Source organism: Nyctereutes procyonoides, unplaced genomic scaffold (genome assembly GCF_905146905.1).
Source record: "Nyctereutes procyonoides isolate TBG_1078 unplaced genomic scaffold, NYPRO_anot_genome, whole genome shotgun sequence".
Classification (NCBI taxonomy): domain Eukaryota; kingdom Metazoa; phylum Chordata; class Mammalia; order Carnivora; family Canidae; genus Nyctereutes; species Nyctereutes procyonoides.
The window spans coordinates 65,432,230-65,458,350 of NW_026575051.1; the positions used below are offsets into that span (position 1 = coordinate 65,432,230).

A 26,121-nucleotide genomic window follows, 5' to 3' on the forward strand; every position below is an offset into this window, starting at 1 on the left:
TGAAGGCATTTAAAAAAAGATTTTCATTTAAAGAGAATTTATGGGTGCTAGCATATAGTTCAGTCTTTTAGTTTTTAAAGATCTTCTTAGAAACCTGAAGTGATCTACTTTTATCAGAAAGTGGTCTATGTTGAGAATGATATAATGCTAGTTTTTAAAAGATGTAATTATGCTCAGCATTCCAGCTGGAATCATTGTCTCTGATTCTATCATTTCTGGAGATAATAATGGAATGATGAGGGGAGTGGGGAGAAACAGGAAAAGTAGTATTCCTGCATTTTAAACAAATTGAAAACAACCCTTTTTATTTTAAAGCACCACCCTTATTATCTAATTGTCCTAATGGAAATTATGCTGAAGTAGCAGGTGGGTAGTATCCCAAAAAGGTGGAGGACATTCTGTTTCAATTTATAAGTTTGATGAGAGTCACCTTGGATTACTTTTTAATGCTAAAATTTTAATATAAGGAACAAAACATAAGTTAAAATGATTAAATCAAAATATTCCTGAGGATGACAAATGTTTACTTTGCAGCAGTTAAAGGAATAGTTTTGGCAACAGTTTTGAAAGCACTTGTCTAAAATGTTAAATATGCAGATACTTTTAGAATAATTTTAGACTTAATTCAAAAGTGAAAGCAGTTCACCAAACAAAAAGTAAAAGCAATTTAGTAAATAATCACCATACTTCCCCCCCAACTTTTTGTTTTGAAAAATTTCAACAATTTGCTTATATCCATGAATGGTTGAGATTTTGCCTCATTTGTTTTTTCTAAATATATGTACATATATATGTACACACACACACACGTATTTTCTTTAATTACCTGAAGGTTGCAACATAGTAACATTTGACCCTTAAAAACATCATTGTGTATGTCCTAACAAGGACCTTCTCCTGCATAACTGAATTACCATTATCACACCCAACAAATTTAACATTGTTATAATATTATCGAAAATATAGTTGCCTGATTTAGCAAATAAAAATACAGAATGTCCAAGTAAATTTGGGTTTCAGGTAAATAATACTTTGTTAGTGATGTATTATCTCTTGCAATATTTGGGACATGTGTACACTAAAAAATTATTTGATGTTAATCTGAAATTCACATTTAACTGGGCATTGTATATTTTATCTGGCAACTCTAAATATGAAACCCACATTCACATTTCTTAAGTTGTTCCCTAAATATCCCTTTAACTCTGTGTGTGTGTGTGTGTGTGTGTGTGTGTGTGTTTGGATTCACATTTTGTATTTGATTATGTTTCATAACATTTTGATAGAATAATGATTGGATATTTACTTTTTAAAATGTAAACCCCATGTTCAAAAGATTCTTTGGGTGGAAATGGGCTTTGAATACTGTGTATAAACTTCAAAACATAAATTTTACTGTATTTAGTGGTTTGGAGTATATCACCAAACACATAACAGCCAGGACTCCAAACAATGGTGGTATCATCAACCGTCCTCTTTTTTTTTTTTTTTTTTTTTAAGATTTTGTTTGACAGAGGGAGAACGCAAGTGACGATTTATAAAAGGGGAAGGGGCTGAGAGAGAGGGAGAAGCAGACTCCTCACTGAGTAGAGAGCTGGATGTGGGCCTCCATCCCAGGACCCCAAGATCATGACCTGAGGTGAAGGTAGATGCTTAACCAACTGAGCCTTCCAGGTACCTCCCCCCTTTTAAGATTTATTTATTTATTTGAGAGAGAGGGAGAGAGCCTGAGCTCAGTGGGGAGGGACAGAGGGAGAGAGAATCCCAACTGGACTCCACACTGAGTGAGGAGCCCAGTCTCCCCGCCCTGAGACTGTGACCTGAGCCGAAACCAGAAGTTGGATGCCTAACCAACTTTGCCACCCAGGTACCCCACAGCATATTTCTTTATTGAACAGTTGTCAGTTTAGTTATATTGTTTTAAAAATTTTTAATGACATTCTTCTGACACCTGCTTTTCTTATTCTCTCTTTTGATTTAGGTTATTAACAGTAAGTATCCTAAACTTGAGAATGCTCTCTGACTAGAGAGTTCTAGGAGGTTTTTTTTTTTTTTAAGATTCCATAGATAATTGATATCATTCAGTATATGTCTTTTTCTTTCCCTTTTTTCTTAAGTTTATTTAAGTAATCTCTAGTTGATGTGGGGCTCGATCTCACAACCCCGAGATCAAGAGTAACAGGCTCTTCCAGTTGAGCCAGCCAGGTACCCCAGTATATGTCTTTTTCTTTCTTTCTTTCTTTTCTTTTCTTTCTTTCTTTTCTTTTCTTTCTTTATTTCTTTCCTTTTCTTTTCTTTTCTTATTGACTTATTTATTCATGATAGACATAGAGAGAGAGAGAGAGAGAGAGAGAGAGAGAGAGAGGCAGAGACACAGGCAGAGGAAGAAGCAGGCTCCATGCCAGGAGCCTGACGCGGGACTTGATCCCAGGACTCCAAGATCACGCCCTGGGCCAAAGGCAGGTGCTAAACTGCTGAGCCACCCAGGGATCCCCCGTGTACGTCTGTTTCTGTCTAATTTGTTTCACTTAGTAAAAAGCCCTTGAGATCCCTCCATGTTGTTACAGATGGCAAGATTTCCTTTTTTTTTTTATACCTGAGTAATATCCATATATATATAGAAATTTACCAACTGATAAATGGATAAAGAAAATGTGGGGTGTGTATATATATATATATATATATATATATATATACACACACATACCCCTAGGTTATTTTCATGTCTTGGTTGTTGTAAATAGTGGCACAATAACGTGAAGGGGGGGGTATCTTTTTGAGTTAGTGTTTTCATTTCTTTTGGATAAATACCCAGAAGTGGAATTACTGGACGAATTTTGGGGTATTTCCAAAAATCTGCTATGTGTCCTCCCCTTTGGGGAGGACATTAAAATTCACTGTGCTATGAAAAAAAAAAAAGAAAAGATGGCAGCAATTCATATTCTTACTAATTTATGAGCCTGCCTGTCTCCCTACATTTTTGACAATACTGTATTCTCTCAGACTTTTAGGTTTTTGCCATGGCAGTATTTCATTGTTATTTTAAAACACATCTCTTTCATTGTGGAGGAGAAAATGTATTTTTTCAAATGTTTAAGCCATTTGTTTTCTTATCGATTTATAAAAACTCCTGTTTACTAAGGAAAAAATTATTGTCTGTAATATTGCAGGATTTTTTCTTGCCTTTTTACTGTTAGCTCCCCCCCCCCAAACAGAAATGTTTCATTTCACTGGTTTTAATGTTTCTGTCTTTTCCATTTTAGTTTTTGGGTTTGTGTCCTGCTTGTAAGACATTATACTTAAAGATTGTAAAAATAAATTCACAGCAACACATTTATAAAGATGTTGATGAAAAGGAATACAAGAGAAGTGAAACATTTAATTTGATGGGTATGGTTCTTAAGAAGGTTGTGGGGGTGAGAACTGAGATCCAGAAATAGAAAGTTGCTTAGAGGGGAGCCTGGTTAAGCATCTGCCTTTGGCTCAGGTCGTGATCCTGGAGTCCTGGGATGGAGCCCTGCATTGGGCTCCCTGTTTCTCCCTCTCCCTCTGCTGCTTCCCCTGCTTGTGCTCTTTCTCTCTCTGTCAAATAAATAAATAAAATCTTAAAAAAAGAAAAGAAAAGAAAGTTGCATAGGAAGAGGAATCATCTCACTTTGTTACAAGAGGGAGAGAGAAGGAGTTCCACCTCAATGCCTTCTGTTTTCTCTCTAAGAAGAAGTGGGAGACATCTGCTGAAAGTGATGGGGGAAGTGTAGAATAGCTTGAAGGAGCTGAGAAGGTTCCAGAGAATTATTGTAGAAACAGAATGAACTAACCAATGAAACAGAATTGTTGGCAATAGGATGGGACTGGTGAGAGGGCGCACTCTGAAGGGCTTTCAGACTTGTTTCAGCAATATTCCAAAGTCTGGATGGACATGATGGGAGGGTTGATTTCTTAGGATGAGATTTTTCTATTTTTACTATCCTTCCATCGTTTATTTCTAATTTTATACATTATGGTTGGAGTACAGTGATTCTTTGGAATTTATTGAGGTTTCCTTTATGGCTTAGTGTATTGACTATATTTGAAATTGTGCTACGTGTTCTTGAATGTTTTCTTTATGCGTTTGGTATAGAGTTTATTATATAGATAAGAAGCAGCTTGAGTGCACGTTAGTGTTCGGATCTTTGAGAGAGATGTTTCAAAGAGTGTCATTTTTTTTTTTTCTGGTATGGTACATAGATTTTGATGGGAACAAAATAAAAACCTCAGTAAAACATGACGTTTGTGGTCTTGAGCATGAGTGAGTGGACCTTGTGATTAGTTAGTTATACAGAGCTGGGCAGTGTGTGGGAACTCCCCTGTACTGTCCCCTGCACCTAGTAGATAAGGAAATGGCAGGTTGTTGAGTTGATATGGCTTATCCAGAGTCACTAAGCTAGTAAAGTAGCAGAACCAGCATTTTTACCTAGGTCTTTTGGGTTCAATTCCAGTGCTCTTCTGCTCTTTTATACTAGTGGAGATAGGTGATAGGTTACCACTACCTTCCAACATCATCTTTAAACTTACCAGGTACACAATCTATAATATATTGTCAAAACCCCATTAGAGATGGTGTTGTCATTCTCCTTTACAAATTTCCAAAGATATAGGTAACATAGCAAATCTCACAACTGGTCCCTAAGGAAACTTGTTCATGTTCAGAGTTTCAAGCCTTCAACTAGTAAGTGTTAAGTGTGCGCATTTTAAGGGTAGGGTGAGTATCAGCATCCTGGCAGGAAACCATTCACAGCAGATGTTTCAAATAAAGACTGAATCCAGATGACATAGTCATGGGCAGGGCAGGCCTAAGACAGCAAACAAGGGATAGAGGACTGAAGGAGGAGCCTGGAGTGGGCTGGAGTTGTAGCATGAGGACCTGATGGATGGTCCTGGAGGGATGCAGCTTTGCCAGAGACACAGCTCTGAGGCAGAGAGGGAACAGGAAGGAATGGCCCGATTTTTCTCTGCTCCCTCCCTGCCATCTCCTGCTAGTGTGTCCCAAGGGCTGAGACCAGTTAGCAGCTAGCTAGCAAGGTTAGCCTCTTGCGGTGCAGAGCTGGAGAGAGAAAGTATGGGAGAAGGAAATGGAGAATATCATTTGCTGAGGAATGATTTAGGGTGGAGTTTTCTGAGACCTAAGAACAAATGTTAGAAATTAAAACATTAACAAAGGAAAATTAATGGAACTGAAAAAGAGGGTAAACTGTGAGAAAATGTAAATTAGGAACATGTAAATGATGTGGGTTCCTGTGTAAGTTAGTCATTTTGAAGAAAACTGTGAACTTTACTTTCCCTGAATTCACTACTATGAATACAGAATTTTAAAACTCGTTTAGGATCCATTTTATAGTCTAAATAGTCTTACTGTTTGCCATTCAATTCTGATTTTCCCCTTAAAAATATAGATTTTTAAATCCCTTGAAATAATTTCAATAATTTTTGGTAGACTGAAATGAATTAGGAGAAAATCAGCTTACCTCTCCAAGTGAAAATACTTGGGAGTATGTATTGTTGAGGTAGACAGTACCTAAATTGTTACAATTATATAATATCATAGTTACATAATTGTAAAATATGCATGTAATATATGGTGTAATATATTTGCTAAAATGTTCTTTCCAAAATATGTTGAGTTTGAGTGGGTAAAACAGAAGATAGGACCAAAAGTTATTTATAGGGGCAGCATTGATCGAGTTCTCTCCATGTCATCGTTTTTCTCCAATCTTGTTAAATTTTTCTCTCGAACTTCATTTATTTAGCATATATTGATGATATCATATGAAAGTACTAGAGTAGACCGTGGACTATTCCTGCAAAATGTGTTGTGAAGAATTATGAATTGCTATGACACTTCAAGTTACCTTATACAGAATGTTGCTTTCAAAAGATTTCTGATACATAGAATATACTTAGAGATTATGAGGTTCTATGCAAGTTTTCGAATTTGAAGCTGTTCTAAAATTATTTAAGAGCATAATGCTTTTTTCTGGCAAGTTGAAAATAGAATAACCAGTGTACAAGAATGGCTCATATAAGATTTTAAAACAAAACAAATTAAGAGGTTTTGGCAGGAGTGGAATCTGTTTTCCGTTGAGATTTAAGAATAGATGGAGAGTTAATGTGCAGAGGAACACAGGGAAGGCATCCAGCTGGCAAAATCAAAGCAAAGAAGATCCTTTTGCCTAAATCATGGGGAAGGTTCTTTTGGATGAGGCGTGCTGGAGTCAGGCACTGGGTTTACAGAGAAAGCTAAGAGGAGCAGGAAAGCTAGAGAGGTTTCTGACATGCTGGAGTGAACCCACAGAGTAAAAACAAAAGTGTTATGTACTAGATTATATCCACCCTTTGAGGATGTTCTCTGCCAAAATCCTGACTGATCTAGTTTGTGCTAAGTGGCGTAAACCTTCGCTTCTTTCTGCTTTTACCCTCTGAATTCTCTCTGCTCTGGCTTAACCTTGGCTTTTGTACAGATGATTAGAAACTGTTACAGAGTTTGAAGATTACTCTTCTAAGTGGAACAAAATTTAGGATGGTTATTTGGGTTGAGAATAATATCAGGCACAGAGAAGTTCATTTTGTTTCTTCCTTGGAGCCCTCCATCCTCCTGTGTCGGTCTGGACTAGATTGCTTCTTGATCTGCCTGTGCCTCTGTGTTTCTGGAGCAACCCTCCATCTTTCCAGGGCTTCCTTGCCAGGATCCTGTCTTTCCTGGAGTCTAGGTGTTCCTATTTTTGTTGGGGTGTGTTTTTAAGACCTTCTGTCTGGAATGTCAATTTTCCATTTTCATACTTGATGGGTAGATTTAATAGATTAGATTGGATATCATTGTCCCTCAAATCTTATTCTTTGTTGTTTGTGGCCTGTTCCTCTACCTCTTTTGTCACCGTCCCCAGTGGCCACCTTGAACATTTGTAGGATGTTCTTTTATATCCCTGGTACATGATACCAGTCAGGATTGTGACTTGATACAGGTTTAGTTTCCCTCCCTGTGCTGAATACTTACCTTGTCCTCACAGCTTAGAAATCAGGTTCTTCAGATTTGAGAAAAATCTGCATTATTTCTTAGATGACTTCCTCCTCTCTTTTCCCCCTCTATTTTCTCTTTCTGGAATTCCTTTTTTTGTCAGATATTGGACCTCCTAATGAATTAATCCAGTAGTTTTTTTATTTTCCACCTATTCTTGTTGCTACTTATTTGTTGTATTTTCTGAGGCATTTCTTCAAGTTTATCTTCTAATCCTTTTTCTGAAATTTTATTTCTGCTACCATATATTAATTTTTTTTTTAACTTTTAAGTAATCTCTACATTCAGTATGGGGCTTGAATCATAATCCTAAGATCAAGAGTTGCATTCTCTACTGACTGAGCCAGCCAGGCGCCCCTCTGCTACCATATTTTAAATTTCAGAATGTTCTTTTGTTCTTGATGTTCCTTTTTCAAAATTGCATTTTGTTCTTGCTTTATAGTTTTAATAGCTTCTCTTATTTTCCCCAGCATATTAATTATATTGATTACAGTTTTATTTTTAAAATACTTTATTTATTTGAGAGAGAGAGTGTGCGCACATATGAGAGTGGGAGGAGGAGCAGGGGGAGAGAGACAAGTAGACTTTGTGCTGAGCACCAAGCCCCACATGGGGTTTGATCCCACCACCCTAATATCATGACCTGAGCTAAAATCAGGAGTTAGTCACCTAACCAACTGAGCCACCCAGTACCCCAGATTACAGTTTTATTTTGAAGTTTTCCTTTAGCTGTCTGTATAGTCTGTTTCCTCTGAATTTTTTTTAAGGATTTATTTATTTATTTTTAGGGAGAGAGTGTGCATATGAGTGCAAGAATGGGGAGGGGCAGAGGGAGAGGGAGAGAGAGAGGATCTCAAGCAAACTCCCCATCGAGGGCAGAGCCCATCTTGGGACTGGATCTCACGACCCTGAGATCATGCCTGAGCCGAAAACAAGAGGTAAAGAGGTAGACACTTAACTGACCGAACCACCCAGGCACCCCTGTTTCCTCTGAGTTTTTATCCTCTTGGTACTCTTGCTCTGGTCTCCAACTTTCCTCTTGGACATTTTTCTTTTCTAGTTTCTATTGATTCTTGTGTGTCATCAATTCATTATAGAATCTTTTCAGACACTAACAAGCCAATTGAAGACTCTGTCGTAAGAGGTTCGTTGATTGATGTGCCCTACCATAAGGTGATCTAATAGGGATCAGTTTTTTCTTTGGGAGAAGTCCACACATAAATGTCTTCAGGATTTTTTTTTCTTTTTTTTTTTTCTGGAGACTATTCAGTGTCTTTAGAAAAATTCTTCTGATCTCTTGCTTGCTGAGAATGAGCTAGGCTGTCATTGTTTGGGGAGCCCATTTGGGAAAGAGGGGAAGTTACTGAATGATGTAGGGGATGTTGTAGGACTTCAGAGCCCTTGCTCTGGGCTACTATGATTCTTGCCTCCCATATTAAAATGTAAGTTGGTCTTCATAGCCTTTTACATCAAATTTTTTGTACTTATTGTGTACAATAGCCCATTTTAGTCCTGTATATGACAGTTAGACACTGTGTATATGATAACATTAAATTATTTGCATGTTAGAGATTTATAATTTGTTCTTAATTTGCAGCTTTTTTCAAGGAGCAAACCTCCAAGGGGCCTGTATGTTTATGGAGATGTTGGTAAGTGTGTTGAAGTAAGTTTTGAGTGGTCCAAGTAGGATGTTCCCAGCTTTCATTTAGGGATAGTTCTGTTTCCACCCCTCACTCTACTACCAGTTAGGGAACAGGATGAGGCCAAGTAAAATGGCATGGGGAGAGAGAAGGGCAGTTATCTTAGTTTTCATTTTTACTTCTCAGAGGGTACGACTAGTTTAAAGCTGGATTAGTTTATCATGGTAGGATACAGACATTGTTTAGTGTATAAGCTGAGTTGATCTCAGGGAAGGGAATTATCTATAAATAGGTTATTAAGGTAAATCAGAATCTCATTGCTCAGTGCTATTTGACTCAGCTAATACTTAAAAAAAATTAGCTGCTCTTTTTTACTTTAACTTCCACTACTATTTTTACTCATAATCTAAACCCTTGTCCTCAATATAGTTATTATTACCTTTAATTTAGTTATTAGTGGATATTAATGGGTGAGTGGTTATGTTTCCTTGGTTTCCCACATCCATATATTGGGTACAAAGACTCACCTTTTCTTGGAAACCTTATGAGCTATTGCTTACTTTTTAGACTTTCCTAATCAATGAATGTCTTGCTTCTTTTCTGAACTCATTATTGGTGAAGTTGTCTGTTTTTTGGTTTCTGTTTCCTTCAAACACATTCTTTTCTCCTAGTTCTAAACCTCTCCCTATTTAGCCACCTTCACTGATGTCATGGTGGTGGCTCTTACTTTATTTGGTCTTTTTGGTTGTCAGTCATTTCTTTTATTGGCTTACTCAAAATGCACATTTACATATAGCAAAATTAGTTTTGCTTCTCAACTGATAAAGCTCAGGCTCCCCTATAGTCATAACAAATTCGTGTTATGAGGAAGTGGTGGCAAAGGTCATTATCTCAGTAATAATTTTAGGACAAGAAAAATAATAGGAGTTGAATAAGTAGTGATAGTACCTTAAAGATCCAACTGTTTTTTTCTGGGTCCGCCCTCTACTTGTTTGTGAATGCCTGTTTTACACTTCCAGGGTTAGCTTGCCCCTTAAGATTCTTTATGTTCTTGGAGCTTATAGACTTGAAAAATGTCAAAGAAGCTCAAGCTGTTGTTTTTCTTAGTTCATTGGCTAATTGGTATTTTTGAGAACAGTGTATGTTTACTTCTTATTTAGAAAGCAATTTATACCAGGTGCTTGAGCAGTTTTGTGTGTTCACACCTCTGGGTACTGCTAGCAGTTCTCATTCTGTTGTCATCTCTCATTCTTTGCCTCTTTGGAGAACATTTACTTCCTGTACCTTTACTTTCATGTTTAGTCATGGTGAAAATCAACATTTTTGTTTCTCCTATTACCTTAACCACTTAACCATAAATGGAGATGATTGGTAAAACACAACTCTTTCCACTTCTGCAAAAGGACTTAAAAAAGTACCACAAACCTATAAAAGTTAATGGATTTTAGTTTGAAGAATACAGCCATATACTAATAAATGGAGGTATGGTAAATGTGGATTCATCTGAGTGCTTGAAAGAATTAGAGAAGATGTGGTAACATGGGATATTCAGAGAGATACGTGTGTGGCAACCTTTGGTTAGGAACACCTTTATAATGCAGAGAGGGAAAGAGAAAGGAATTCTACAGTAGGAAGGGAAAAGATTTTCATTTGAGGGGAGCTATCTGTCTGGAAGAATAGCCTCAGAATGCTCTAACAAGCTCTTTTTTATTATAGTTTTCCTTTTTTATAGTCTTGGGAAACAGGTGTTCACTTTTGAAGAGACTCAATGGGAAAGATTCCTGTTTTCTAGCAACCCCTTCCACCCCTTATTCCTGGCTCTGTCATGAACACTTTACTTGTTTTGAGATGATTGACTCAGATGGACCCTCAATCCAGGGAACCCCAGTAGAGTTGATGGCATTATCATCATGACTCAACCCTGAAATGTTTTCCTTAATAAAATGTTTAGCATATCTCAAAGCAGAAGCCAAACACTGCAGTGGGAGTGTTTTGTGGCTTCATTCTTACCCTGTAGTTGGCTTTCTTACAAGGTTTCAATTCTTGACTAGTAGACTGCAGTGGGGATGGCAGAGTTAATGATTTCTCCCTTATATTTGGAGACAATCAAAGTAGATTTTTGTTCATCAGTCCCTTTTCTGCAGCCTCCTGGTTTAACCTTACCTGTTTCACTTTGATATTTTCACCAGTCAGAAGGTAGGCTGGTTTTAAGGTGAAGAGTTGGGAAGCAAAATTCTGGGTTTGGGTAATGGAGGACAGCACTTTCAGCTCCTTCAACAGGGGTTGGCTGTGAAAAGGGAACCTTAGGAGGGGACCACTGAAGTAGTTGTTTTTTAGGTTTTATAAATTACTTCCCTAGTAAAAATCTTCTCAAGAAAAACACAGGGTTTTATCTAGGACACTATGGAGACCAAAGCAAAATTGTGAAATAGGTAAAATTGAGCATTGGTTTCTTCTCCACATTTTTTTTCAATATCTGTCCTTATTCTTGCATTCAGTTGACAAAGTTTATTGAATATCTGCTGTGTGCGAGGCAGTGTGTTATTTCTGCAGATGTAATGGCAAATGCAGATGTAATACTGTGTAAGACGCAGTCTCCTCACCCAGAGCTTACAGACTCTTGTGATGGCTCTGAAATATTTTTGAACGTGACCCACAGTGAAAAATATTTTTATATTCTGACCTACATATGTATATGTGTGTACACTTGCACACACATGCACACCCCCCCCCCCGAAAAATAGTTTCATGAAAGAAAACTTACACTTATGTGTGATACATTTGGATATTTTCTCTTCTGTTCTATTCTAGAAAAAATATTTCTGGTTGTAGAGGCAATTTGAAGGACACTGGTCTAGGTTCTCTAATATCCATCACTACGTGTTGGTGTACTAGAGTTTGTTCCTGCTGTTTCATCTTTTTGGGCATTAGGATTTCTCATGCTGGATCTTCCATAGGACACAGATTTCTTCTCTACTAGTTAAATTAATCTGGTTGGACTCATATTATCCGAGGATCTGCCTTCTAGCTAAATGTCTGAACTACCTCTAATCTGTTTCTAAACTATTTTAAACTTATGTGCTAAATTTTTAATGGGATCCATTGGATGAGTAGGTTACTTCTCCAGCATATTTGCATTTAAAATGTCTTCTGGGGTGCCTGAGTGGCTGAGTAGCTTAAGCATCTGCCTTCAGCTCAGGTCATGATCCCAGGGTTCGAACCCTACCTACATTGGGCTCCCTGCTCAGCGGGGAGTCTGCTTCTCCCTCTCCCACTGCCCCTCCCCCTCACATGTGCTTGCTCTCTCTCTCTCTCTCTCTCTCTCTCTCAAATAAATAAATCTTTTTTAAAAATTAAAAAAAAATAGAGTCTTCTAAGACTTAGAATTTCACTGAAACTTGGTATATGAATAAAACTGTAGTGATTGAGTTGTTCACTTGATGATTTTGGGCAGAGAAATCTTTTAGCATCTCTGAAATTCCATCATACACAGGCACTTTCTTGACCAACATACTAAATATAATTGTGCTTATAGCCACATTGAAAGAATTTTACATTTTAGAAAAGATCTTTCCCTTTTTTGGTAGTGTCATGAACTTACTATTTCCTTCATACTCTCCCTAAGCACTGTTTGGTGTTGAGGACAGTCAAATGTTAATAATTACTTGGGTATATCTACTAGTCTCTAGTAGAGAAAAAAGTAGACGTTGGTAGAAATAAGAGAAAGAATGAATACAAAATAAGTAGAAATTTATATACCATTTTCACACTCTAAAAATTAACATTACTTTTAATTCATTAAATATTCAGCTATTCAGATTTCTAATTATGTCATAAATGTTTGTTTTTAATATATTAAGTCTTCAGTGTGTGTGTGTGTGTGTGTGTGTGTGTGTGTGTGTATGACATACCACAGAGATGCCTTAGGAAAATTCACATTTCTACACTCGTCTGTACACATACATACATACATAAACTAATTTTTCCTGTAGGATTTCCTACAGCTTGGATTTTGCTGATGCATCCCTGTGGTTTAATGTGAGTTTTCCAACTCTGTCTTTTTCAAGGTTGTTTTGGCTATTCTATGACTTTTGCGTTTCCATAGACATTTTAGAACTGGCTGGTTAATTAAAAAAAAAAATCCTTCTGGGATTTTGCTTAGGAATGTGTTCAATCTATAGATCAATTTGGAGAGAATTGATAACTTAAAATATTGATATTTTTGATAAATACTGATTTTTTTTGATAAAGATCGAGTCTTCCAATCTATGGGCATGGTATGTTTCTTTATTTTAAAGATCTTTAATTTCTCTCACTTCTGCTTTGTAGGTTGTAATGCAGAGTTCTGCTATATTTTTTGAAAAATTTATTCCTTTGTGTTTTATGTTTTCTGATGTCACTGTAAATGGTATTGTATTTTAAAATTTTAATTTCCAACTGATTGCTGCTAGTGTATAGAATCAGTTGATATTTTTGGTAACTTTGCTATATTCAGTTATAAACTCTAGTAGTTATTTGATAGATTATTTAGGAATTTTTGTGTATATTATCATGCTGTTGCAAATAAAGACCAATTTTCCTTTACAATTTGTATGTCTTCTAGTTCTTTTTCTTGCCTTATTGTACTAGCTAGGAACTCCAGTATAATGCTGAATGGAAGTAGTGAGAGTGAATGTTCTTGCCTTGTGTGAAATTTTAGGGGAGAAGTGTTCGGTCTTTCACTAGTAAGAATGATGTTAGTTGTGGGGTATTTTTTTTTTTAGGATTTTATTTATTTATTCATGAGAGACAACAGAGAGAGAGAGAGAGAGAGAGGGAGAGGCAGAAACACAGGCAGAGGGAGAAGCAGGCTCCATGTAGGGAGCCCAATGTGGGACTCGATCCCGGGTCTCCAGGATCATGCCCTGGGCAGAAGGCAGGCGCTAAACCACTGAGCGACCCAGGCTGCCCTGTGGGGAATTTTTTAAATGTATTTTTCTTAATGTGGCAAATATACATAACATAAAATTTACCATTTTAACCACTTTTACTTGTAAAGTTCAGTGGTAGTAAGTACATTAACATTGTTTTGAAACCATCACACCGTTCATCTCCAGAACATTTTCATCTTCCCAAACTGAAAGCCTGTACCTATAAACAATACTTCCCCATTCCAAATGCCCCTCCCTCCCAGGCCCTGATAACCACCATTTGATTTTCTGTCCCTGTGAATTTGACTACTTTAGGTATCTCATATATGATGGTATCATATATTATTTAAACTTTTGTGTCTAGCTTATTTCACCTACTATATTGTCTTCAGGATTCATTTATGTGTCAGAATTCCATTACTTTTTAAGGCTGAATAATATTCCAGCATATGTATCCAGTTTTTGCCTATTCATCTGTTGATGGATGTTTGGGTTATTTCCATCTTGTTTTTTTTAAAAGATTTTATTTACTTATTTGACAGAGAGCGAGTGAGCGAGAGAGCATGAGAGGGGGAGGGGCAGAGGGAGAAGCAGGCTCCCTGCTGCAGGCCTCGATCCCAGGACCCCAGGATCATGACCTGAAGGCAGATGCTTAACTCATGGAGCCACCCAGGTGCCACTATTTCCATCTTTTGACTATTGTGAATAATACTGCTATATCTGTTTGAATCCCTGCTTTCAGTTCTTTTGTGTATATACTCAGAAGTGGAAGTGGTGGATCATATATGGTCATTTTGTGTTTAATTTTTTTTTTTTTTAAGATTTTAAATTTATGGCCGGGAGCTGGCTGGGCTGGAGGCCAGGGGGCCAGTGCCTGCCTCGGGGAATGGGGCTGCCGGTGGCATAGGGGCCATGCCTGTGGCTCTGGGCCCGCCCTGCGTCCGCACCTGCCCCCGGCCTCCGCACCTGCCCCGGCCTCTGCACACCTGCCCCGCTATGCGCCTGCCCCAGCCTCCGTATGGGCCTGCCCCAGCCTCTGCACCTGCCCGGCTATGGGCCCACCCAGGCCTCCCCACCTGCCCCGGCCCCGCCTCTGCACCTGGCCCCGGCCTCCGCACCTGCCCCGGCCTCCGCGCCCGCCCTGCTCTGTGCCTATCTTGCTCCGCACCCGCAGGGTGAACCTGGCGGCCGTGGTGTGGCGCCAACTCCTCCCGAAGAGGTAGGTGGGTGCTCGCCTAGGTCTTCGGGCTCTCGCTCATCTACTTCCTCAGCAGCACCTTTGAATAGAAGGAAAGAGCAATGAGAGCTCAGAATCTCCTCCAGGTTCAAGACCACGACCAGCCCGTTCCGTGGAAGGTGCAGGTTCACCTGGGGAGCAGCAGTCTGCCCAGCAACCAGCGCTGAACTCCATGCAAGGGACGCACCTCCCCACGGATGAGCTAGGATACATCTGTGAAAGGAAGGATTTGCTGGTGAACGGCCGCTGTAATGTCAACGTCCCTGGCACGAAGCAGTACCACTTTGATGGCTGCTGTGGTCCTGTGAGTATTGTGTGTCCTGCTGCCTGCAGCCCAGCAAGCAGCTTCTCCTGGAGCGCTTCCCACCAGGCAGCCGTGGCATTCCAGAACCTCTTCATGGCCCTCGAAGATCACTTTGAATTGTGTCTGGCCAAATGCAGGACCTCATCCCAGAGCATGCAGCATGAGAACACCGATAGGGACCCCATAGCCAAGCACTGCTACGAAGAGAGCCCCCCTGAACTCTTCCCCACGTGACAAGCACAGGAGACAGACCACACACGAGCGACCAGGCGCCACAGGAGAACTTGTGGCCTGAAGCCATCCTCCAGCGTTCTCTAGCCTGCCTAGAAGAGAGGAATCGTTGGAAGCTTTGGCTTTGACCACTTTTTGTGCTGTACTCTTTGGCCTCACTCACCACTGGGCTCTACCCTGTGGAACTATTCTGGGAAGCAGCTTGGAAACACCAGTGCATCACATTCAAGGACAAACTACAGGCAAGCCTGTGGAGCTGCTGGTGCTTTGCGGCACTTCTAGTTGCAGACTCCTCGAACCCTTCACTGTAAATTTATTTATTGGATTTCTTTGGAGTAGTGGGAACATGATAATGGTTTATATGGGAAGATGTCTTGCCTTAATAGTCAAATATATTCAAGGAAATTGTTGTTGTTTTCTTGTGGGGTTTCCTGAGTGAAGTCATCCCTTTACTCTGATAAAATGGCCTCTTTGAACATGCATGTTCTCTCAAGGTAATTGTTTTAAAAGGTCCTTCAGAAGTGGGCCCTGGACACTGTATCCTGACATCTAAAATTGTCAACAACTCAAAGATACTATTCTGTTCTGGCCCTCTACCAGCCCCCCTTGCAGGTGGCACCAGCTGCCCACAGGTTTTCTGGTCATGGTATTTGAATGTGCTTGCATTACCTGCATGTGAGCATCCTCTGGACCAGAAATTCCAACTCCCCGTTCCGGAGGATTTTCTCATTTCCAATGCCACTGCTGAAATGATTGTGGTCTGCTCAGCCATGGTACCCTGGGAGCCTCCTCCCTTCTCCTGTCATGGAAACCTGCTGTTATGGCAATTCCTAGGTGAAGAGACACCTAATAACTGGCTGTAGGCAGTCATCCTTCATTGCTTTCAGCTTCGGGACACATAACAGGTTCAGACCTTCAGTTTCCTTACGACTTGTGAAGAAGAAAGCCCAAGTTTCCATCAAGGTGCTGCTGTAAGTGAGTCACTCCTACCCTCAATGGGGCGAGCCCGTGAACGCATTGCATGCCAGTTGCGGGTCCACGTGCTTACACCGAATCTCTCAGGCTCAAGGTCAAGAGTATCTGGTCCTCTGATCAAGACATTCTGCCCCTCAAGTACTATGGCTCTTTGCTCTCAGGAGACATGGACACACAGCTCTTTCCTAGAGCGAGCCCCTTACTAATCCTGGGATCAGGCCAGGTCTTTTTCATCTTTTGATTGTTCGAGCTGTTGACCTTGGAGTGGGGTACTAGTTTTACAATCCACTTTTGACATTTTTTTTTCAGTAGGGTTTTTTTCTTTGGACCATGTTTCCTTCCAACATGTTTCTGCGGTATGTAGGAGTAATTCCCCACGACTTTCTCCTATTATTTCTTAAACCTCTCTTCCCAAAGGGGTTTGCCCTCCTTAAGTAAGCCTTCTCAGAGGGCTGTCTGGCAATTGTTCTTTCTTTTTTAATTTTTAAAAAAGATTTTATTTATTTATTCATGAGAGAGAGAGAGAGACAGAGACATAGGCAGAGGGAGAAGCAGGCTCCATGTAGGGAGCCTGATGTGGGACCCGAATCCGGGACTCCTGGATCATGCCCTGGGCTGAAGGAAGGCACTAAACCGCTGAGCAACCTGGGATTCCCCAATTTTTTTTAAATGTTTTTTTCCCCCCAAATCTATTTAGTTTGCATTGGACTTTTTGGATTTTATGTGCATTCACGGTGCTAAATCAAACTTTGTATGTGGGAAAAAAAAAGATTTTTAATTAATTAATTAATTTATTAGAGATAGAGGCAGAAAGGCAGAGGGAGAAGCAGGCTTCCTGCAGGGAGCCTGATGCAGTACTCGATCCCCGGACCCAGGCTGTGTTTAATTTTTTGAGCAACTGCCATACTGTTTTCCAAAGCAGCCACACCATTTTATATTCCCACCAGCAACACACATCCAATATTTGTTATTTTTTTCTTAAAAAAATAATAGCCATTGGGGATCCCTGGGTGGCGCAGTGGTTTGGCGCCTGCCTTTGGCCCAGGGCGCGATCCTGGAAACCCGGGATCGAATCCCACGTCAGGTTCCCAGTGCATGGAGCCTGCTTCTCCCTCTGCCTTTGTCTCTGCCCCTCTCTCTCTCTCTCCCTGTGTGGCTATCATAAATAAATAAAAATTAAAAAAAAAGAAAAAAAAAGTATGCTGCTTTTCCTAGTTTGCTGAGAAATTTGATCATGAATGTGTGCTGACTTTTCTCAAACATTTTTTCAGATGTGAGGATTATATGGTTTTTATATACTGAATTTTATTTTGATATGGAGTTGTTACTTACATGCCAACTTGATTCATTTGAAGTATCTTTTTTTTTAGGATGGACAAAATCAAAACCAAAGCAAAAACACCATGGTAGTTTCTAAGAGCCCTTCATATGTAACAATATGTAAGGTTAATCTTTCAAGTTTCATGAAGGCAGGGATCTTTGTCTGTTTCGTTTACTACCAGATCCTGAGCACCCAGGATAGAGACTCACATGTGGTATTCAGTAACAATGTATTGATAAAGTAAATAAGGATATTAATTTTATTTGTAGTAATTTTTGACATTCAAAAGGTTAAATTTCAGGTAGCAATTTTTTCCATTATGATTTTTTTTTCTTTTATCCCCAGAAACTTTTATATGATGGTTTTGTTATATTTTAAACCTGGTTTTTAAAGAGTTAGCACAAAGATTACATTCAAATATATATTCAGATTTTTGTTTAGATCATGACTTTTTTCTAGATCTATAAGTGTACTGTGTTTCATGCAGCAGAATTTAAAATTTTATTAATTTTTTGCATAAATGTAATAATTTAAGATCTGTTGCCACTCACTGTATCAAGAAGTATTTCACTAAATATTTTTGCAAAAAGATTACTTTTAAATTGAATGAGTTTCTTCATCAATGACCAGATTTGTTTGGTAAATTGTATTTTCATATACAAAAAACTTTCTGGTGATTCAAATGGCATAGGCTCAAAGTTGTATGGAATGGAGGAAACCAAACAGATTTAAGACTCAGATCTTAAATCTTGAGCTGCCTATGAATACTTGTAGCTCCTGTGCAGAGAGGATGGGCACTCTGGTGGTGTGGTGGTGGTGGTGGTGGAGGAAGCAGTGAAGATGAGGGACAGCACAAGCATGGCTTGGCTTGGCCTGCTGAGGAATGCTGGGTCTGAACCGAGCTTGAGGACTGCCAGTGTCCCCAGAGCCCTGGGCTTTCTGCGAAGGAATAAGAATTTCTCTGCATATTTTGTTAAATGTGACTCGATAACTAAAGTAATCACAGTGGTTAAAAGTTTTAGCGTTGAAAATTAGATAATTAAATTATAAGGGTTAAGGTTTTAATTTCTTCAAGTAGGCCTCATTTTGTAAGATTTATGTTCTCAACTTTTTAAGGTTATATTTTAAGAACACTTTCTTTAAAAGCTAAAACAAAACAAGCAAAGGGAAAAAAGAGACAAAGCAAGAAATAGACTTTTAGCTACTGAGAACAAACTGATATCAGAGGGGAGGTGGGTGAAGGAGTGGGTGAAATAGATGATGGGGATTAAAGGAAAGGAGGGCACTTAGCTCTATGAGTAGTACCATGTGATGTATGGAAGTGTTGAATCACTATTGTAACTAGTATTATATTGAAACTAGTATTACATTGTATGTTAACTGTACTGCAATTAAAATAAAAAAGAACATAGTATCAATATTTGTAGAAGAAATCCTGTATGATACACAGGAGAAATAAAGGTAAAGCTACAAAAAAAGTGTTAAAATGGGCAATTCTCTAGTTCTAATCTATATTATTTATTTTCAGCATTGATGTTAGTTACTAATCTTTATTTTTTTTTATTTTTCATTTTTGAATTTCCTGTGGTGCCTAAGACCACTTCTCTTACTTATGGCCCAATAAATATTTACCTAATTGATTAAGTTATTTTATTCATATTGATGTCTTTTGGAAGACAAATTGAGAATGAATAATCTGCAACTCTCGTCAGTTTATTTACATAATTCTCTGGGGGGAAATAGCTCCTATAATGTTAACTAAATGTCATATTTCCTAATAACAGGATTTTAATAGAGAAGAGCAATATCAACATTTTATTTTTAGCTGGTTTAACACAAAAAATAAACACTCCTTCCTAAAAAAGTAACATAGTCTCAAGTTTTCCAGTAGAAGAGGGTGGTTTCATTATCCCAAAGCTAATGAACAATCCTTAGAGTAATCAGTACATACTTTTTAATAGTTGTTTTTTTTTTTTTTAAGGTACAGGGAAAACGATGGTGATGGACATGTTTTATGATTATGTGGAGATGAAGAGGAAGAAACGGGTTCATTTTCATGGTTTCATGCTAGATGTTCATGAAAGTAAGTTAAATGGTCTAAAAGAAGGGATTTTTAAGTGGGTAAACACTACAAAACAGTTTTTCTCATCTTTTACAATTTTTAATCTTTGAATCTTTTAAAAAATTAGAATTTGTTTAAAGTAAGGTTTTATTTGGTTTCATTTGTTTTATGCTATGCTGAAACAACTGATACATTCATGATGTATTTAGAGTTGATCCTAAAGACAAATTCAGTACTTCCCATTAAGAGAAGTTACTATATGAAGGTCGACTATTTTGTCTTTCTACTAAGGATCAATAAGAAATGTTGGGATGCCTGAGTGGCTCAGGGCGTTAAGTGTCTCCCCACAGTTCAGGTCCTGAACCCAGAGTCTTGTGATAGAGCCCTGCCTTGGGCTGGATGGTCAGCAGGGTATCCTGCTTCTCTTTCTCCCTCTGCCACCCCCCTGCCTGTGCTTGCCCATGTGCGCTCTCTCTTTCTCTCTGTGTCAAATAAAATCTTAAAATTAAAAAAAAAAAAGTTAAAAACTCATTTATTTCAAGAAGTTGTTCTTGATTAGGTCCTTTCCTGTGTGTCACCCTAGCATGTAGGCATTCATTTACATGTATGTATGCCTTATTGCTTTATCAGTGTTCTTAGATTATTTCATTTTTATAATACTTGTCTACCAAATATACTGTAACCTAACCAGGCCAGGAACATTGTATTTCCCTTCTAATACTTTCAGCATTTAGCATACATATAACGAGTGAAGTGAGATTGCCTAGAGATAAGGAACATCCTGATTTCATATGCTAGACGTAGGATGGTATCACCTGCTCTGCCTACATCCCTAAAATCCTCAGCAGTAAGATTGATCTGTTGATCCTCTAGTTACCATCTGGTAATCTAGGCTATCACTTTGTCATCTCTGAAGTGATTGAAGGATGGGGATAGAATGACTACAAAGTGTCCTCACAACCATGGGAATGTATTAAGATGTAAACAACTTATTTTGAGGTAGAAAGAATGCAACCAATTTTCAAAAATCACATTTGATTTTACATGGCACTTAAACTTACTTTTTATGTTCACACTAAGGTTTCACTTACAGATTTAAAAGATTTGTTATGGTTGTCTAAAATGTACTATTAATACAGTATTCAATTTGTGTTTAATTGCATCCATTAAAGGAATTCACCGCCTTAAAAAGAGTTTACCAAAAAGGAAGCCAGGATTCATGGCTAAATCCTATGATCCAATAGCTCCCATAGCTGAAGAAATCAGTGAAGAAGCATGTCTCTTATGTTTCGATGAGTTTCAGGTAAGGTACAGATGTTTCATAGATGTAGAATGGTATACTGAATGACATGTGAAGATTTAAATTCTGTTTCTGATTTTATCATTGTTTTATAGATTGATTTGACATGCTACCTCTTATGACTTTATTTTACTGTCTAGTCCAGGGCTTAGCAAACTATGGCCCACACAGGGCAAATCTGGCCCATCTGCTTTTGTATTACCAGTGAGAAAAGAATGATTTTTATATTTTTAAAGAGTCTTTTGAAAAAGAAAAAGAAAATGCCACACAGACCATATGTGGCTTGCAAAGCCTAAAATATTTACTACTGATTCTTTTATAGGAAAAGTTTGCCTACCCCTATATCATAGTCAATGGAGTTACAGTTTGCCTATACCATGATGGAGATAATATCATTATTACAAAATAATGTCTTTAAAGATGTTTGTGGTTTTTAAAAAAATGTTATATTAAAAACAAGTGATTCACACATCTCTTTTAAGCCTCACAATTTGTCATGAAGGGAGGGAGTTGGCCCTAGTTGAATTTTCCAAGTTTCTCCTAGTTTTAGGATTCTCTGAAACTGTACATTTAAAGTGGTAAAAAGTTATTTTCTGATCTTTATTTCTTTTATTTTAAAGATTTTATTTATTCATGAAAGGCACACACAGAGAGAGAGAGACAGAGACATAGGCAGAGGGAGAAGCAGGCTCCATGCAGGGAGCTCAATGTGGGACTCTATCCTGAAACTCCAGGATCACACCCTGAACCAAAGGCAGATGCTCAACCGCTGAGCCACCCAGGCATCCCAGATCTTTATTTCTTATGAGAACAAATATGGCATGCAGGCAAATAACATGTCTTATGCTTTTTCTGTATCCCATTGTTTAATAATAATAATAATAATAATAATTAATAGATATTCTAGGTTAAGAATTACTCTCTCCTTGTTTACTATCTTTAGTAGTTCTGAAATGTGATAGTCGATTTTTCTATAATTCTTACTATGAGAGCAATTGATTATTGGAATGAAAATAGAAAAATTCACAAGTATTGAATATAAGCTTAAAAATAGGGCTACACCCCCAGAGCTTTTGAATAATATTTCTGGAGCTGAGTGCATAAACTCCTGTGTCTGATTGCTTAGAATAAAGGCCCAGAGAACTTTCAAGGGGTAGGAAGCTAACATTTGTTTTGTGCCTACTCCGAGGTAGGCCCTGGGTGAGTCACACATCTTATTTAAGCCTCACAAACATATCTGTGATGAAGTGAGGGAACTGTCCTAGTTGAATTATCAAGTTTCTTACAATTTTAAGATTCTCTGAAATTATGCATTTAAATTCGCAGAGAGTTATTTCTTGTTCTTCTGTGTTTAAAAACCTGGGTTGATGGGAAGATAAGATGGTCAGGTTGCCATTATCCCAAATGAGGCCTTTAGCAACTTGATACACTTATCTAACAATGGTCTCAATTTCTGATAGGTGAGAAAGAAGAATTTTCACCAGGAATGGTGTTACACTGAGCCATCTGGGGAGGAGGAATCTTTTTTTCTCCTTGCAGTCATATTAAGACAGCCTCACATTCACCTTTTGTATTGTAGAACTGCAAAGGTCTTCAGAAGAAAGGCTTATGGGGAAGAAATGTTCTACCCTGAAGAAGTGTTCTAAGTGCACCAATGTGTTGCAGAAAGAGAAGGGCCTTGTTTAGTTCTAAAAATAGTAATGAGTTAACAGTTATGCTGTCAACAAGTCAGTGATAAATTAGTGAAGACCATCTCTCTTGTTTTCTCATTATGAGTCTCTTAATCACATTATCACTAAATAAAATTGAATTAACAGTTAAATTTTTTATTAAAGCATTGAAGTTAGATTTTTTTTTTTTTTACAAAAGTCGAACCTTTTGTAAAATGATCCATGGTATACAAAGTGCTTTTTTATTCTATAAAATAGCTATGCATTTAATTCTATAAAAAAGCCATCATATTCATCACATAGATGAGGCATCATAGTTTCCTTGGTATCATATAAAAATCATTACCCTTAACTTAAAGAATGTAAATTTTAAAACAGAGAAGAGATCCGTCTGTTTCTGTGACATGAAGACATTGGCAAGACTATTTAAGAAGGTTAGGAAGTGTTGAAAATTTGCTCATGCAAAGAGATCCTGAGAAGATTAATAGCAAGCAGGGCCAAATTACCCATTAGGTGTAGTAGGCATAGTACTTAGAGTCCATGATACTTTCAGGGCCCCATGAGAATATTTTAATTTCTTTTAAAATTTGTAGAAAAAAACGAATATACCATAATGAATTCAGCCTGTATCTATATATATTTTATATCAACTCAGTCATCAAATACAATTTATATATATAAACATTTTCAGAAGCATTTTTAAAAAATATTTATTTGAGAGAGAGAGAGCATGTGTGCACATGAGCTGTGGGGGTGGAGGAGGGGCAGATGGAGAGAGAGAAGCAGACTCCCTGCTGAGCACCGGGCTCAAAGCAGGGCTCAATGCAGAGCTCAAGGTGGTGCTCAATCCCAGGACCCTGGGATCATGACTTGAATTGAAGTTAGATGCTTAACCAACTGAGCCACCCAGGCGTCCCTCAAATGCATTTTCTAATTGAGGAAGGGGCTCATGAAGGTAGAGGGTGCCTAGGACCCATGAAAGTCATAATGTTGCCCTGATAGTGAGACCCTAACAGAACTATCTCTGGTTGCATTGGGCATTCTCCATTGAGTTCAGATTTCAGAATGTTGTTGCATGATTGAGAAGAAGGAAACAAAAGCAACTCTCAGGATGCTCATGTTCCACATGAGTGAGTCTTGCAATAAAAGTGATTTTTCAAATTATGTATTAAGTATAAAGGCAGGCAATAAAAGTGATTTTTCAAATTATGTATTAAGTATAAAGAAGATCAAGGGGGAGACAGGACCCTCACTTGAAAGGTGCTTGCTAACAAAGAGAAAGTGGTTGTGATGGACCGGTCATCACCCACTGTGTCCAGCCAGAGTTGGTTTGATGTTCATTCATTTGTTTACTAATCCATCCCAGTTGCCTTATTTAAAGAGCCTTATCCCATACTGCAAGACCTCATGTGACCCACAGTCAAATGGACCATGTCTGGACATCTGATCTATGAGTAGCAAACCCACAAGCTTGCCAACAACGTTGCACTTGTGTGATGTGCCCTGGGGATTGAGCCAATCATATCCTCTGTCTCGTGTCTTTGAGCTAAAAGGCACTGAAGGCACTTCCTGCACAATAATGAAACAGGAACAAAGAGACAGAGGAAATAACTGAATCCCATTAGGGGGAGGACTACAAGGCTGCTCCCTGGACAGCTGCTGAGCTCTCCAGAGCTACCTCAGCTCCTAAGCCTGTGTTTAGCTCCAGTTCCCCGCAGGTTCTATCAGTGCTGTTCACATCTTGGAGTCTCAAGTAAACCCCTTTTCTTTAGCTGAATCTCCTGTGCCTGTTTCTTGCAAACAGTCTTGATGGGGATGGATTAGTTCATGTTTTGCTCCTGTCTGCTATATCAGGAGGGATTTCCCTATAGCCTGGAAAAGATAGCATAAATAGTACTGTGAGGACATGTCACCTTCCTTCATATAAAATCCAGGACCTCCAATGGAAGGAGAATCACCTGATGAACTTAAGACCAAAGAGCAAAGAGCTGTATCTCGTAGATTGCTTTCTACTATAGGTAACAGAAAACCCAACTTAAAAAAGGCTTAAACTCTGTGTGCGTGTGTGTGTGTGTGTGCGCGCGCGCACGTGCGCATGCACGCGCTGGGGGTGATGGAATTAGAGGGGTGGAAATACAATAAGATAGTGTCATTCCTTTTACTCAAGCCTTTCTGCTTCCTCTCTGATCTTATCTCCTTTCAGCCTTACTTACTGCAAATAATTTCCAACCCTATTTTCTTCCTGGATTAGGGAACCATAGCTTACAGTGGGTGTTATACTAAATGCTTCTTTCCCACCAGGGCTCTGAAGAACACAAATGCAGAGATGATAAAACAAGACTGAATATCAGCTTGATTACTTTTATATGATCGCAAGTGCTACTAGAATGTAGTATTCTATTATGCTAGAGTTGACAACATGAGAGCCCTCTGCTTTTGAACAAAGTTGTCCTGCATGTCCTAGGATGAAAAATGTTAGTAGTTTTGCTCTTTTATATCCTCTACAATTCTCAACTTGAAGCCTGGAATTTACACTGCATGTGAGAAAAGGCCAATTATCTACATTATACCTACCATTGAGAAGAACCAGAGACAGCAGGAGTATAAGGGCAAGAATATGTCCCCTAAGGGCAGAGGTGATCACTAAGCAGAACCTGCATCTCCTAGTTTCAATATCTGAACTGTCTTCTACTGGTCTTAGAAAAGCTCTTCCAGCACACCAAAACTGGATTATTTCTAGTCCAAATCTCTGTTTTCCCCCTTTTTCTAAAATTTGGGGGGGGCGGGTAAAAGAATACCCCCAAAATATTGCTGCAGCAGCACTCTGATTCCCAACATCCACACAACTTGGAACAAACAAGCAGAGCCTTCCCACTGAACTTTCTGCCTGGGGCAGTCTCCCCCAGAGACCCCAGAGAGTCTCTCACGTCTTCAGATCTCTGCTCAGTTATTGCCTTAACAAGGCCTATTCTTATAAAATTGTGATTTGTCATTAATCAATGTCCCTTACTGTCCTTTTAAAAACCATTAAAACAACATCACCCTCTGCATATATATATGTATTATTTATTATATTTACTGTTTATTATATATATTCCTCCATAAGAATGTAAACTTGAAGGCAGGAATCTTTATTTTGCTAACTGATGTATCTCAAATGTCTAGAACAGTGTTTGAGGATGAGCAAATGAATAATAGTGAGTGAAAGAATGAATGGATAGATCTTAATACCAAACGATATATATTGAGGCAGTCTCCCAACTAAGACCCATTTCCCTTAATTAATAACCCACCATTTTTTTTGCCAACATTCTGAATTAACATTTTTTGTTTAACTTAATAGATGAAAAATGGTATGTCATTGTTTGAATGTGTATTCCTTAAGTAATACTGTTTGTTTACTATGTTTACTAACTAGTA

At 38.4% G+C, this 26,121-nt stretch overlaps 1 protein-coding gene and 1 pseudogene across 2 annotated transcripts in view; both read left to right on the forward strand.

Moving 5' to 3' along the window:
* Positions 1–26,121, forward strand: part of AFG1L (AFG1 like ATPase) — a 201,770-nt gene that overhangs the window by 50,897 nt on the left and 124,752 nt on the right. For both annotated transcript variants that reach the window (XM_055330283.1, XM_055330284.1), the window contains exons 3-5: positions 8,649–8,700; positions 19,651–19,752; positions 20,904–21,034. In XM_055330283.1, coding sequence (XP_055186258.1) covers positions 8,649–8,700; positions 19,651–19,752; positions 20,904–21,034 — 285 coding nt within the window. The remainder of the gene's footprint in view (positions 1–8,648; positions 8,701–19,650; positions 19,753–20,903; positions 21,035–26,121) is intronic.
* On the forward strand, positions 14,654–15,376 carry LOC129512764 (SREBP regulating gene protein-like; annotated as a pseudogene).